Below are 16,792 nucleotides of genomic sequence, written 5' to 3'. Positions count from 1 at the left end.
CTTAATTGTGATAAAGTAAACGGGACATTTGAGGCAAATAATTTAATATCAAATAGGATAAATGATTTAGGAGACTTAAAGCATCAGTCACCAAATAAAATATTCAGGGTAAATGAAAATAACTTTCCTATATCCATTTTTTTTTATGAAGACAATATCACTCTTGAGACCACTATTGGTAAAGTACCTAAGAATATGACAATTAATAAAAATATTTCCTTAATGCTTACACCTTACATATTGATATCAAATGAAATTAAAATGATTCTCGCACCTAATGTTACAAACCCAATGTCTTTAAATATATACTTCGATGATCCTCAAATGATGATACTAAAGGAAATCTGCAAACAATTTTTCGATGTATATTTCTATTATAACAATGGATATATCAGGAATACCACAACAAGTTTCAAATTTATGGGCGAATGGGTAAAAGTATCAAACTTTAAATTAAATTTATTTGCTACTGAGGAAAATCAAAAATTCATTAATACAACAGGAATTCCTCAAAATATCAATTATACCATGAAAACAGATGAATTGTTTAATATAACCATCCCTTCACCATCGCCATCATCTTCAAATCCTAGCTCGAGCTCGATGCCCACAACAAACATAATTCCGATAGTATCTAGTGACAAAAAATTATATAATATTGGAACTAACATCATTTTCCTTCTTATGGCATCATCTGTTCTTTCTTTTTTAATATAAGAAAACATTTTAAATAAAATTTGACATTAACTTTTGTTTTAGTGCAAAAAGTGAAGCGATTAATTAATTTTAAAAGTTATTATTTTCTTATGAATGATTTTCATATTTCTTGACTATTTTTCATACTGTAAATATTGAATAGTTTATTTTAAAGGGCACGCTGAAAATTTAACGGTTAATTGAAAAAGGATGTTTAACGTGCACTTTTGTAGCAGATGAGTCTTTATACAATAACTTTTGATGATGATACAGATACAAGTGACTCTTCAAGTGAAGAAATTGTAGCTCCACCACCTAAGCCTACAAATATCAGGAAACCTCCAAATCGTCCTGCTCCACAAAGTCCATTTAAAAAACCATTGTTGTCGCCTGGTCAAAGAATGATTGCTAAAAACATTGACCTTGGAAGCGATTCTTACTATAGTTCTGACAGCGACAGTGATAGTGAAATTGTAATCGTAAAAACAAAAAGAAAAGATGAATCATCTTCAGAATCAATATCATCATCAGAAAAATCAGACAGCACGCCTAAAAAGGGGCCAAACAAAGCCACAAAGGGAAGCACTCATGTTATTCTCCCTAAAGCAGCTAAGCCAACAAAATCCACAAAAAACAATGAACAAAAGCCGAATGAAGAACCACCATCCCAATCACCACCACCTCAGCAGTTTCCTTCACAAGAAGAGATTGAAGTTCCACCTATTCCAAAAGAAGTTTCTCATTCTAATGATTTAGTTCCATACAGAATTGAAAGAAAGAAAAACAGAACACTCAAAGGGAAGAGGACGCACTTTCAACTATTTTCATGTGGCCAACCTATTCTTCATTCTAAGCTTAAGCCAACTAAAGAAAATGGAGTAATTTACATTAGTGAAGGTACCGAAATGCATTTTAGCAAAAAAGAATATAAAGCCGCTATTTTGTATGCCAATGATGGTGAAAGCTATGGCCTTCGGAACAAGAACGAGTACGGCGACGAGGTGATGCACATTAAGTTCTTCCGCGAAAGTGACGACGAATATTCACCCAAGTCGGTGGCCGTTTATTTCTTGAAGAAAATAAACGGTCTCCCGGAATCTATTAGAAGTAGAAAACCCAGAAAAATTAAAGGAAAATGGGTTATCGAATCAACTGGAAAAGCTGGATTGGTCAGTATTAAAAATTGTATCTTGGTAGATGCTGAAGATAATCCTGTGGTCTCAGTGACGAAAGTGGATAAAAATGCATTAAGCATAGAGGCACACCCAAATATACCAGATATACATGTGTTTACTATAGGAATTAGCTCATTTTTACGTAAAGCTCAATAGATTAATTAAAAATATAAATCCATGAATCGCACTTTTGGAGTAAAGAATTGAATTATTGAATTAAATACGTTATAATCCTTTTTTGCATGGAAAATGTGTTAATTAAAGAATTACAACCACCAAAACTAGAACAACCAAATGAAAGATCTCATTTGCCTTCTATTGCTACTCCAAAGAAACAAAATAATGGAATTCAATCACCAAAAAATCATAATATCATTTCTTTAACACCTCAAAGTAAGAATAATAAAAATAGAACAGCTGAAATTCAACGCACGAAGATGGAATTTAATAATCAAATTCAAATGTTAGAAAATAAACAAGTAATTGAAATCAAAAAATTAGACTCTCAAATGTCATTACTTAAACAGGGAACACAGCCAAAGATGCAAAATATTCAACAACAGCAGATTTTTATACAAAAGCAAATCGATGAAATTCGATCACGAATACAAAAACTTCAAAATGATGAAATATCTGCAAGCTCTCAATCTATTGAACAATTAAATTCAAAACTTAACCATTTTATTAGAGTTGATATTGGTTCTAAACTTAAACCAATACAAGAAGATCTCAAGCAGTTGAAATCAAAATTCAATCACTCTTTGGCTTCGGCAAATTCATCACTAGCTCAAATCAAAGATATTACAAGTGAAATCGAATCACAAATTCTCAACACTAACAATTCCATTTCCTCACAAAAAGTACAATTTGACAAACAAATTGATGAAATAAACTCAAGAATACAAAAATTAGAAGAAAAACTAAATGAGCATGATGATTCAAAAAGTAATCAAACAGAAGACAAAGATTCCATTAGTTTAACAAAACTTGAGGATGAACTAGAAGAAGGACGACAAGCGCTAGATACACTTAAAAATGAAACTATTCCAAATCAAATCCAAATTGCGGTGCAAACGTTCACCGAATCCACGCAAAAAGTGTCAGAAAAGTGCGAAGCCAAAATAAACGGTCTCCGATCAACGATAGATACGATAGAGTGTTCTAATTCCATTATTGAACAACAAAGAAACGAGATAACCGAACAAATTTCAAGTCTTCAAAAATCATCATTTGAATATCAAAGCAAATTCTCTGAAATGGAGCAGGAAGAAAACTCCAAAATTGATTCATTAGAACAAAAAATTGAATCTAATTCGACAAATCTTAAAGAACTTATGGAAGACATTAACAAAGAAAGTAACACATTCTTAGACAAAGCGCAACAACAAACGGATCAACAAATCAGTGAAATAAAGTCAAGAATCGAAGAGAAAATGAATATGACCAAAGAAATGATAAAGAGTTCGACATTAGGGAATGTAAATTCACACAAAAATGCGTTCGAAAGTTTATCTTCGATTGAAGAATTTAATTGTATTGAGCGAATGGAACATAACGAAAAGATTATCAAATGGTGCATCGAATCAATACATGAAATTTATGATGAAAAGTGTTTAAGCGGAAAAGAACTTACAGAAAGAATAAAATGCATCGAAAATAGAATTAATTCAGCTGAAAAGCGATTAGCGAATATTGAGCAAAAGGGGAAAAAGAAAAAAGAAAAGAAAAATGAAAACAATGAAAATCCAAATAAAAAAGAAAATAAAAACGAAAACGATGAAAATAATAAACAAAATGAAGAAAAACATAATAACGAAAATAAAGATGAAAAGGAAAAGAAGAACAAAAATAAAAATAAAAATGATGAAAATAAACCAAATGAAAAAGAAAAGAAGAACAAAAATGGAGACAATAAAAACACAGATGAGAAAGAAAAACATAACAACGAAGACAAAGACGAAAAGGAAAAAACAAACAAAGAAGGAAAAGAAAAGCAGAATAATGATAAGGAAAAGAAAAATAAAAAGAAGAACAAAAATAAGAAATAAGGAACAAGAAAAGCAATTTAGGATATCAAATAAATTTGTAATTAAGGAATCTTCGGTAACTGGTTCTGGTGTACCATGTCCATTAAAAATGAAAAGACATCGATTACTTGGATCTAATGTTTGGAATTGTTGAAATAATTGTAAGATTTTGTTCGGGGATGGATCTATTAATGTAAAGACATTGTCTTGGACATATGTTGCTAAACTATTACGGAGTTGAAACGCTACAGCTTCGGATACCGTCGCGATTCTTCATATCAGTCCAACAATAATGTCGTGATGATAACTTTAAGTCGGCCCACCGCATATTACGCTCGAGATGAAATAAGCAGAAAATGGCAGCGCTTACTGTGATATCGGTGATTGGTGAATTCGACTGTTGCTTATTTGTGGATTTGGATGAAATTAAAGATTTTAAATCAAACCTCCATAGCTGAGAAAAGCCATCAAGGGTTCTGCCCTGTATTGATGTTTGCTTTTCATATGTTGATTTTCTTCTTACATTTGATATTCTTCTTTTATTAAAATAAAATTTTCTTTTATTTATTAATTTTTATCCTTATTATTTAATAGTAATTCATTTTTTATAAATTAGATATTTTGAATATTCCCTAAAAATCATTCTCCTTTAAGTTTATAAGATTATAAATCAAAAGTATTCGAATTATTTTAATTTGTTTAGTCTATATATATTCTTAATAGTCTATATATATATTCTCATACATTATTTATTATACCTCTCACAAAAATTAGTCATATTATAAATAGGTATAATATATATGTTTTCTCAGTTAATAATATTATTTTAATAATTAATGTTTTTTTTTTTTTTCAAGTTAATGAAGATCAACATGTAACTTACATCATTAATTAATATTAAAAAAGTTAGTAAGATGGCGGAGACACTTTTTGAGCGAAGCTCAAAAAGTGGTATATCTTGTATTTATTCAAAATGAACAACAAAAGAGAAATAATTGAAGCAAATCAATCTCAAAATGAATGGGAATCATTTGTAATGCTCAAAAATACAATCTTTGGTTTGAATATAGATAATTTTGTTCAATCATCGAATTTTATAATCAGCAAATTTTGTAAAGAATATTCAATATCTTATAATATAAGTATAAGCCGAATGATATATAATTCCTTTTTGATCAAAAGTAACAATTTCGATATATATTTGAAATTATTACAGGAAATTGAAAAATTTGAAGAAAATAATCAAATCACTTCAAAAATAATAAACTTATTTTCTCAATTTCTTCTTAGAAAAAATACACAAGAATCATTTTACTTTCTTAATTACATGATTAAATATAATTTACTTGAAGCAAAAGTCATTTAAAATAAAGGCGAACCATTTTTTGTTCATATTAATCAAGATAAATTTGATAAATATAAATATTCATTTTATCAAGAAAATATTGCTTGTGAAGAACTTTCGAAGAATGATTTTGCATTTCATAAGAAATTAATTAAAGAAGGAGTTAATCCAAAAGAAATTGCTAAAATAATTAGAAATGATGAAATCGACAAACTTCAAGAAATATCATCACAAAATGATTTTAATTTTAATCAAAAAATTAAATCATCACTCTATGAAAGATGTTCATTCATTAATAAAGATAATGTTACATTAATTGATTATGCAGCATTTTTTTCTTCAATTAAATGTTTTAAATATTTACTTATGAATGGCGCAGAAGTAGAAAACACAGGTAAATATGCAGTTGCAGGTGGAAACATTGAAATTGTTCATTTATGTGAACAAAATCATTCATCATTTGATAATGCATGTGAAGCTGCAATCAAGTTTCATCGAAATAATGTCTTTAAGTATATTTATGAAAACAAATTCGAAAAAATTAAAAAATTAGAAGAATTAGGTGTAATATGTGTTTCATATTTTAATTATGAAATTTTTACATATTTAGAAAATGAAGGAATGAAAATTAATGAAAATATCATTAATGAAGCAGCAAAAATCGGAAATATTTTTCTTGTAAAATATTTCCTTAAAAATAATCAACTTCCAGAAAATATTTTAGTTTTTGCTTCATTTTCAGGAAACATTGAACTTGTTACATACATTCTAAATCAAAAAGGATTTTATGTTAATGCTAAAGGTATTTATTTGTTTTATTTAATATTTATTTTAATAATTTAATATTTCAAAATAATATTTGGAAATTATTTAAATAATTTTATACAGCACTTCATATAGCAGTTAGAAATAATAATATAGAAATAGTTAAATTACTTCTTGAACAAGAAGGAATTGATATTAATGCTAAAGATATTTAATTGTTTTATTTAATATTTATTTTAATAATTTAATATTTCAAAATAATATTTGGAAATTACATAAATTATTTGAAACAGCACTTATGAAAGCATCTGAAAATGGTCTTTTAGAAATAGTTAAATTACTTCTTGAACAAGAAGGAATTGATATTAATGCTAAAGATATTTATTTATTTTATTTAATATTTATTTTAATAATTTGGTATTTCAAAATAATATTTGGAAATTATTTAAAATATTTGAAACAGCACTTATTAGAGCATCTGAAAAAGGTTATACAGAAATAGTTAAATTACTTCTTGAACAAGAAAGAATTTATATTAATGGTAAAGATATTTATTTGTGTTATTTTATGTTTATTTTAATAATTTTATATTTCAAAATAATATTTGGAAATTATTTAAAATATTTAAAACAGCACTTATTAGAGCATCTGAAAATGGTTATACAGAAATAGTTAAATTACTTCTTGAACAAGAAAGAATTTATATTAATGGTAAAGATATTTATTTGTGTTATTTTATGTTTATTTTAATAATTTTATATTTCAAAATAATATTTGGAAATTATTTAAAGTATTTAAAACAGCACTTATGAATGCATTTTATAATGGTCATACAGAAATAGTTAAATTACTTCTTGAACAAAAAGGATTTTATATTAATGCTCAATATATTTATTTGTTTTATTATATGTTTATTTTAATAATTTTATATTTCAAAATAATATTTGGAAATTATTTAAAATATTTAAAACAGCACTTATTTGGGCATCTGAAAAAGGTTATACATAAATCGTTAAATTACTTCTTGAGCAAAAAGGAATTGATATTAATGCTAAAGATATTTAATTGTTTTATTTAATATTTATTTTAATAATTTAATATTTCAAAATAATATTTGGAAATTATTTAAATAATTTTATACAGCACTTCATATAGCAGTTAGAAATAATAATATAGAAATAGTTAAATTACTTCTTGAACAAGAAGGAATTGATATTAATGCTAAAGATATTTATTTATTTTATTTAATATTTATTTTAATAATTTTGGATTTTAAAATAATATTTGGAAATTATTTAAAATATTTAAAACAGCACTTATTAGAGCATCTGAAAATGGTTATACAGAAATAGTTAAATTACTTCATGAACAAGAAAGAATTGATATCAATACTAAAGATGTATAATTATTCCATACGAATTTTATTTTAAAATTTCAAAAAAGCCATATCGTACACATTGACCACTTTAACTGGCCGTACAAGTAATCGACATGTTGCGCAGAGGAAATTTTGTTTCAATCAGTAAATTTTGATCCTTAGGATCTTTCATATATAATATTAAAACCTTAAACAAAAATTATATATGAAACAAATATTGCACGTTTATAAAAAAAAATTTTTTTTTTACATGATGATTTTAAACATGAAACTAGATAAAATCAAAGTTTCAAAATTTCAAAAATCAATTTTGAAAAATTCTTGATTATTTTAATTTTGGCTTGTTTAATTGTTATAAAATACGATTTATAAATATTGTTGGTGGGTATTTTGATTCTATTATAGTGATTCCAATTAATTGGAAAAATAAAAAAATGAAAAAATTAAAAATCGTATTTTATATCAATTAAAAATATCTTTTAATACTAAGATGCATCAAAACATAACTTCAAAATCGTGAGATCTATTATTGTTGTGATTGAATTTCATGTGTTTATGGAGTGGACATCTCCAATTCTATCTCTAAGAAAAAAGTACGTTAACGTACAAAAAAAGGTATTTAAATTAAAAATATTTTTCCGATACGGGGAGTCGAACCCCGCTCCCGTGGATGAAAACCACATATCCTAACCGATGAACGATATCGGAAGTCATACTCACAGTTAAAAAACTATATGACTATACTTTAAATAAATTGAAATGGATGATTTAATCAATTTTTTGAAAGAAAATTTTTATTAGTTTAGCACATAACACTAAGCAAAGAGTCGAAATAGCATTCGGAGTTACACCTTTTTATCACAAGTTAAAGTTTTATTATGAGTTCAAAATAAAGAAAAGTGCATCAAACTTTGATGTGATTTAATTAAAAATATTTTTCATTTATTATCAGGTTCAGTGTATTGGTAAGTTATGTTTGAGAATGTATCTACTTCCGACACTAATCCGCTGTTTAAGCTCTCATACTTATTATATTTCATTTGTCTGTAGCAATAAATTCCTAAAATAACAGACAATACAGCAACTACTATACATGCAGTTAGAATACCGATGACAGCACCTGGTGATAATTTAAATGGGTCTTTTTCATGTAATCTTTTGACCCTTTTATTACCGAAGTAATCACCTGTGTGAAAATCTGGTACAGTCACAAATTCAGCATCAGCCCCAAAGAAGACATTTATTCCGGCGTAATTTGGTTCTATAGTACCATTATTGTATATGTAACCTAAATCATGACAATAACCGAAACATTTGCAAATGTTTGAATTGACACCAAATTACCAGGTAATATCAATGATTCCAATCTAGTACAATAAGCGAATGCACACCAACCGACTGTTTCTACATATTTTGGAAACACTAATTCTTTAATTAGTATACAATATTCTAATGAATAATCACCGATTTCTTTAAGTGATTCACATCTATCGAATGTTACATTACTTATACGATCGTCTCTATTAAATGCATAACTATCAATAACTTTAACTGTTACTAATGCCCAACATCCCATGAAAGAAGAATTTGATATTGTCGTTATTGAATTACCAATAATTACACTCTGTAATTTCCAACAATTTGCAAACGAAAATCGTCCAATTGATTGTACAGAGTTTGGAATTGTTATATTTTCTAATCCAGTACAATAATGAAATGAAGATTCGCCAATAGATATTAATGAGTTTGGTAACTCGATATAACTTAATGATAAAACATAATGAAATGCAAAATCATTTATATATATTTAACTGATTCACCAAATATTATTTTTGCTGGCATATAAATTGATTACATATGTAATATTAGTGAAATATGTACCATCGAAATATTTTGATTCAAAACAAAGGACAACCAAAAATTACATCAATTGGAAAATTAGTGTAATTGAATTAAGTAAATTAACACTTTGTAAATATTTACAAAAAGCAAATGCATTTTCATCAATTGTAATACTTACGAAACCACAATATGCAAATGATTGCATTCCAATAGTTTCTACTGATTTACCAAATTTTACCTAAATCAGGAATTATAATATTAGTTAAGTTTTTACATCGAGAAAATGCAAATTCTTTAATCACTTTAAGTGATTTACTTAATGTAATATTAACTAAATTTAAACATTCATAAAATGATCGATATCCAATAATTGTAACTGATTCCGGAATTATAATATTAGGTAATGAAGCACAATAATAAAATATTAAGTTTCCATTAGATTTAATTGAATTACCAATTTTAATACTTTTTAATGAAGTACAATAATAATATGCCATATCTTTAATTGGTATAACTGAATTAGGAATTATAAGATCGATAAGATAATTACAATTCGAAAATGCATATTGTTCAATAGTTATTAATGATTCACTATATATAATATTACTTAACTTAGAATAATAAAATGATTGACAATTATAAAACGCATTATCTTCAATTGATGTAACCGATTCATTTAAACCAATTTCTTGTAACTTAACGCAATTTAAAAACGCGGAATTTGGTATTTTGTTGACTGATTTACTATTTTGAACTTTCACTAACTCAAAACAATTCGCAAACATTTCTTTGCCAATTGATGTGACTAGTTCTGGTATTGTGACTAACAAAAGTGATATACAATTTGTAAATAAATATCAAATTAATAATTAATATTTGATCAAAAGAAAACAAATTTAGTCACTTTTTGTTTTTCTTTGTTTTACAATCTATCGTAAATACATTTCTGCTTTGCTTTATTCCTTATAAAGTAAGCAATGGCTTCAAACATGATGGACTAAATAAAATGCTTTGCTCATATATCTGAGGGTTTGAATTTTTGATGGAAAATGTAATAATTTATTTTTTTTAAATGTTCTCTTTTTATCAAGTTTTAATTGGCCACCAGCAAATGATAAGGCTAAGGAGCAATGCCAATTTTTTAAAAGTAAAAGCATTCTTTAATTAATTTTACAATTTCCAAAAAGCGTAAGAATAACCTCAATGTATTCATTCTAAGATCGTGTTTGTTTACTGATCTTTGTATAATTGATTGAATCTTTATAAAATTTCATTTAAATAATTGATGATATATCATGATAAATTCTAGAAAATGTAATTAAAAGCGATTGTTTATTTAGCGGAGACGACGAGCTTCACGTTCTGTTTCGAGAAGTGAAAGGATATCGCCCTTCCTGACTGGACCCTTAACATTACGGATAAGTGAACGTTGTGATTCATCAAGGAACTCGACCTTAACTTGTGTGACGCCACCACGGCTTCCTGTACGGCCAATTATGTCCTTAACAACGGCCAACTTGACTTGAACTTCTTCCATTAAAAAGGTCAAACCATGTCAAAACCGCCATAAATAAACGTTCTCATCGGCATTTAAAAGTGTTTTTTCGGTTGTAACGTAAAGTATTCAAAATCACCTTACATCTGATCCAATTCAACAGTTTAATGTCTGTTTTCCAGCAGCCTCTTATAGAAAATACAACAGATATACAAATAGAATCAGAGTTTATAGATCATAGTAATTGTTGTTGTAATATTGCTTATTTCCCAGTCCCAAAAATGTTGTTATGTGGTGATTGGATTTGTTCACCTTTAAATCCCATAGTAATTACTTTGTCCTTTATTTTTATCACAGCTGTAGGTTATTATGACATGATAGCTTATATTTCAAATCCAATTATTCGATATGTTTTTATTGGTGTTTTTTCTTATTTAAACTTATCGGTCACGTTTTCATACTTCTATGCTATTTACATAGGCCCTGGTTATGCGCCATATAACTTTTTTAGTCTACATTCAGATTGGAATAATATTGATGAAAAAATATCCGAATTAACATTTACTGAAAAATGCAAAACTTTTGTAACATACAAGGAGCAAATGGATTTTGCCCGTCAAAGCAAACGTCCACCTCGATGTTGTTTTTCGATATTATCACGCCGATTTGTCTTACGCGCCGACCACTTCTGCTATTGGATACGTTCATGGGTTGGCCTTAAGAACACACGCTACTTCATCTTATTTACTGGATATGCCTTTTTCCATACAATTTTTTGGTATGTTTCACACATTTGGTGGTTTTCATCTTCATTTAAACCATTTCATTGGATGCGTTATTTAACTCTTCTTGCTGGCGTCCTTGAGATTATATTGTTAGTCCTTTCATGTAACTATTTTATTCGAGGATTAATTAATTTGTGTAAAAATAAAACTTCGTTGGAATTACTAAAAGGTAATGTAGGCATAAACCCGTACGACAAAGGCTGCATGAATAATTGCGCCGAAGTATGCGGGGAGAAAAGGTTTTGCTGTCTCTGGTGGATCCCTTTCTTCTGCTTCAAGCCAGCAGCTAACGGAATATACGATGATCTGCTGTCAAAAAATGCGTCAAGCTGTTGACGAAATCACATCAAAAATATTATTGTTTGTTTGTCAATAAAACGAATTAGTAATTGTATATTTTGTTTTGCTGAATTCCTTTGATTGATGTTATTCATTAATGAATACCTTTAATATCGTGACAATTAAAATTGATTTAAATTGCTTGTATTGCTTAATCAAGCATATTGTCTTTTTCCTATGTGAACATTATGGTCATTTAGATATGAAGAATAATGGTAGAATTAATATTTTTATAAAAAATCATTTTGAATATTTTTAAATTTTGTGCTCTTTTCCAAATATATGAAGAACCAATAAAAGAACAAATTCTTTACTGATATGAAATTTTATTTAAACCAGCCGCACTCATTTTAAAATAAATCATCACATGAATCTTTTTTTTGGAGTTTTGTTCTGTCTGAAAATAAACGGCTCCTTTCAAGATGGAGGATAACGAAACACAAGATTTTTCAAATGATGACGAAGCAAATCCACTATATTCTCAAGTTCCCCTTCCTCCACCTACAGATTGGAGGAATATATGCACCTTTTGTGGTATTCAATTAAATTATATACCAAAAATTCACAAATATTTTTTAAATCATTGGAAAATCCAATTATTTTTCCCCATAGTAGTTTTAACTCTTATTTCTTGTTCCTATTTTCTTATTCTTCGTCAGTATATTTTTCCATATGCTAAATGGCTCAGTAGTACATTATCAATTTTTATTGGGTTTGCATATTTTATATATATTCTTTCATATATTGTTTGTATTTATGTTGGTCCTGGTTATCTTCCATTTTATTATCCTTTAAAAATTAATCGTTACGAGATTCATGATCATTTAAGTGGTTATGTAACACGCAGTGATCAATTTGAATATGTTCAACAGCAAAAATATCCTACGCGAGTTGAATTTTTTAATATGACAGATCGATTAGTCATTCGACCAGATCATTTTTGTGGCTGGACTTCAACTTTCATAGGCCGCCGTAACCATAAAATCTTTTTTATTTTTAATTTGTGGGGTATAATTTATATGACATTAGAACTTTATTGTATATTTCGTGGCATTTCAAGTGTTATTTCGATATATGAGAACAAAGGTAAAAAGTTACCAATAATTTTAACCATTTCCTTTGCTATTGCATCATTAATTTTCTATTTTATGACTGCTTCAATTGTTGTTGGTAATGTTTATCGAATATCAATAAACAAAACTCAAATCGAAGAAATGAAAGAAAGAAATAAAAAGAAAATTATACCAAACTATGGAAAGGGCTCATGTATAAAGAACTGGGAAGAAATATTCGGAAGCAGGAAAAAATGGTATTTGTGGCTGTGGCCAATACCTGTTTTTAGTGATGTTGATGACTACGCATTGCCTTTTTATGGCATTAACGATGAACAAGATAAATTGTTATAAATGTTTTAATAAATTTTTATATTCATTAAAATGGTTTTTGTTCCTTTGTATTATTCGGAAATGAAAATTATTTATTCTTTTAAAAAATAAATTTTTTTTTTTTTATTAATATACATAATTTTGAATATTTTTCCATTTATTTATAATTCAGTAAATTTTCGATTTAGTTTTATTATACTAAATAAATTAACAATATCTATGCTTTTTTATACTAATCACTGTAATGAAAGCAAAAAAAAAAATAATTTTTTAATTTCAATTTTTTGAATATTTCAAATCACAAACGAAGACCAATATAAAATAAACATGAAATATTTCTATAACCTGTGAGGATTTTATTTTCTTTGTAGAGTTAAGATATGGGAACTTTCGGCGTAAATATCGCACAAAAACATTTGAATGTTTGCTGGCAAATTTTGCAAATTCAAATCCACTTTTTCAGGGGAAATTTTACCATTTCACATAAAATGTCACATTTTCAAAAATCGTTGGGTAGAATGTAAAAATGCGTAGAAGAAAGCCACTAACGAATCCAGACACACCAATTTCATGCCAAAGTCGAGACAATTGCGAGGGAAATTTAATTGTTTTTGAAGGAGAAATATATGTTCTTGGCCCTAAAATCAAACTTGAATTTCTTTCATGTGCAGGTATGGGAGCTTTTGGGTGTGTTTACGAAGTAAGAAATTTATATAATGGGAAAAAATATGCACTAAAAATTGGGAACAGTAAATGTTCTAAAGTAATTGTTAATGAAGCAGTCATTATGTCGAAAATTTCATCTTTACTCAACAAATCAGAGTCGCGTCATGTTGTGCAAATGTACGGACCTCTGAAGTATTGCGGACATGAATGCATTCTTTATGAACTACTTTCTGTTAATATGTATGAATTAATTGAATTCCGAAAATTTACCGGACTTCCAATTCAATACGTACAATTGTACTCAAGACAAATTTGTCATGCACTGAACAGTATTCATTCAATAAATTTCGTTCATTTAGATATCAAACCAGAAAATATATTATTCACAGATTCTACATTCAAGGAGGTTAAACTCACTGACTTTGGTAACGCTCGTGTATATGATCACAATAAAATCAGCTATTGTGTTACACGTTACTACAGACCTCCTGAAATTGTATTAGGTCTCGAATTTACTAACAAATCCGATGTATGGTCAATGGGATGCCTCATTGCTGAGATACTGCAAGGTAACCCCATTTTCCCTGGGCAAAACGAGCTGCATCTGCTGGAACTGATGCAGAAACGAGTCGGCAAAAAAATTCCAAAATCATTGATTAAACGGTCGCCGCGGCGGAAGGAATTTTTCAATGATAGAAATGAACTTATAACAGAAAAAGAATTCTGCGTGAACCACAAAATACAAAGTAAAAGTAGTGATATCCAGTCGCTCCACTCGAAATTTTTCGATTGGTCTATTCGAGAATTTTTCGATTCAGTACCAGATGGAAATAATCCAAATGTAAGAAATGCAATCAATGAGCTGTACGACTTGGTCACCCACATGCTTGAGTTTGAGCCTGAAAAAAGATGGTCAATTGCAGATGTGATGGAGCATTGCTTCTTCAAATTAAGTCTTTAGTATTTTGTTTTGTATGAATGAAGATAGGTTTTTATCTTATTGCGTGTTTGTAAAATCTTTTGTTAATATCTTATATAAGAGTTCTTATCGAAGTGTTAAAAACACAATGTGTAGTAATTACCGATAAAAAAATTGAGTGATTATTGAATTGGAAACGATGATTTTCAATTCAATTTTTCGTTGTATGGGTTTGGTAATATTTATTTTTTTATCAATTTGCTAAAAATCATTATTTTATGAAAAATTTCATATGATTTCTGACCCAAAAGATATACGCCTTAGTATCTTACAAATAAAAAGGTTTCCAAGGAAATCCTATTTAGCAAGTAAATTACTGGTAACCACCTGAAAAAAATTTTTTTAAGGGATCAAACAAACCTATTGAATTAAAAACGGTTTGGCCTTCCTTTTTTCATATGGCTGAAGAAAACACTGCTGTTATCGAAAATGGTCTCCGTCAAATCAACCTTTCTGGTCGCGTTGCCAAAGGATTCAACTGCACAGTCAAGGCAATCATCAAGGGAAAGGCCAAGCTTGTTTTCCTTGCAGACGATACCGATAACAAAGACTACAAGGCCCTTATCACAGGTCTCGCAAAGAAGAATGAAGTTAAGTTAATTGCCGTTCCAGAAAAAGAACTTCTCGGCAGAGCCTTAGGCCTTGCATCAATCCGTCACGATGGTACAGTTCGCCGTCAAATTAAATGCGGTGCTTGCGCTGTTATGAAGTATGGAAGTGTTATCACACCGGATGTTGAAGCATTCAGAGAAGCATTCGATCCAGTTCCACAAGAACAACAAGAATAAACAACTCAATTTCCATACTAAATTGATTTTTAGCATACAGGTTAATGAGCTAAAGCTTCAAAGTATTTTGGTGAATAATTTTTTGGATATCTGAGATTAAATTGTTTATTTTTTTGCATAGTAACAAGTATTGTTTATACAATCAAATTAAAATGTTTTATCAAGTAAAGAAGGAATCAGTTGTTGGTAGAATGTTAAAAGTATGCATATCGAAATTGATTATTAAATATTGACATTAAATTTATTATTAACATAATGTTATGACACAATAACTATGCGTTTTATTTTTGTAATTTTGCGTTATCTCAAAATGCCATTCATTTTAGATGTAAACTGAGATATCTAATTTTTCAAACCAATTCTTTAATTGTAAATAATGCAATTCTGTTCAGTAAGAAGAGCATTGGTTGTAACCACTAAAATGGTTGATTTGAAATTTATTTTATATGATATTTATTACAAATAATTAATGTTAAAAGTTACCTAAACAGTTGGTGTCCTCTTAAAGAATCACCCACGAAAGGAGAAAAATTAAAACAATTGTGAGAATTACAGAAATGAGAAGAAGGGGACCTTGTTTTGAGTGAACTATCTCTTTCATTTGATTATTGTATTTGTCCAATCTATTTTTTACTTTGTCCATTTCTTGACCTAGATCATCTAGAAGCATATTTTGTTCATATAACTCTTGACCAATTTGCTTTGAAATGCACTTAATTTCACCTGTAGTTGTTACAAGAAATGTTACCTTTTCATCAAATGTGAGATTTTGCTCAGTGTCAAGTTCGAAATTTGGTTGATTGTTGGGGTCCATCGGAAATTTTGCACTTTTTGAAAAGTGGAGGACGTTAAAACTCTCAAGCAGATATAATAACATTTAATGAATATATAATATATATGAATATTCTTTTGTAGAGTGTATCAATCTTTACATTTAATTCATCGTTGAAATGTTATGTAATTTCTTTATATATTTATATCGATTGATTGAATATATATTACATTTGAACCGTAATTTCATTTCAAGCAATAGAAACAAGCTCACAATGAAAAAAAATTTGAAAAAATAAAAAAATCATTTACATCAAAACACATAAAAATACATAAATACTTAAGCTGATTCCTCT

General features: G+C 28.2%; 5 protein-coding genes across 5 annotated transcripts; 4 read left to right on the top strand and 1 right to left on the bottom strand.

The window, feature by feature from the left end:
• Positions 1–932: 932 nt before the first annotated feature.
• On the top strand, positions 933–2,027 carry GO595_008283 (uncharacterized protein; the record flags this gene model as incomplete). The annotated part of the gene is made up of 1 exon (XM_067921840.1): positions 933–2,027. One exon carries the CDS (start codon positions 933–935, stop codon positions 2,025–2,027), a length of 1,095 nt encoding a protein of 364 aa, XP_067771523.1.
• A 353-nt stretch (positions 2,028–2,380) lies between these two features.
• Positions 2,381–3,919, top strand: GO595_008282 (uncharacterized protein; the record flags this gene model as incomplete). Its single annotated transcript, XM_067921839.1, has 1 exon — positions 2,381–3,919. One exon carries the CDS (start codon positions 2,381–2,383, stop codon positions 3,917–3,919), a length of 1,539 nt encoding a protein of 512 aa, XP_067771522.1.
• Positions 3,920–10,564: 6,645 nt separating this feature from the next.
• On the bottom strand, positions 10,565–10,765 carry GO595_008281 (40S ribosomal protein S28; the record flags this gene model as incomplete). Its single annotated transcript, XM_067921838.1, has 1 exon — positions 10,565–10,765. One exon carries the CDS (start codon positions 10,763–10,765, stop codon positions 10,565–10,567), a length of 201 nt encoding a protein of 66 aa, XP_067771521.1.
• A 2,993-nt stretch (positions 10,766–13,758) lies between these two features.
• Positions 13,759–14,859, top strand: GO595_008280 (CMGC family protein kinase; the record flags this gene model as incomplete). Its single annotated transcript, XM_067921837.1, has 1 exon — positions 13,759–14,859. The coding sequence occupies one exon, from the start codon at positions 13,759–13,761 to the stop codon at positions 14,857–14,859; it is 1,101 nt and encodes a 366-aa protein (XP_067771520.1).
• A 416-nt stretch (positions 14,860–15,275) lies between these two features.
• On the top strand, positions 15,276–15,665 carry GO595_008279 (40S ribosomal protein S12; the record flags this gene model as incomplete). The annotated part of the gene is made up of 1 exon (XM_067921836.1): positions 15,276–15,665. The coding sequence occupies one exon, from the start codon at positions 15,276–15,278 to the stop codon at positions 15,663–15,665; it is 390 nt and encodes a 129-aa protein (XP_067771519.1).
• Between the last annotated feature and the right edge of the window lie 1,127 nt (positions 15,666–16,792).

This window comes from Histomonas meleagridis (genome assembly GCF_020186115.1).
Source record: "Histomonas meleagridis strain 2922-C6/04-10x chromosome Unknown contig_64, whole genome shotgun sequence".
NCBI classification, from domain to species: Eukaryota; Parabasalia; order Tritrichomonadida; family Dientamoebidae; genus Histomonas; species Histomonas meleagridis.
Note: the sequence above shows the minus strand (reverse complement) of the source record. Positions and strands in the feature narration are given on the sequence as shown.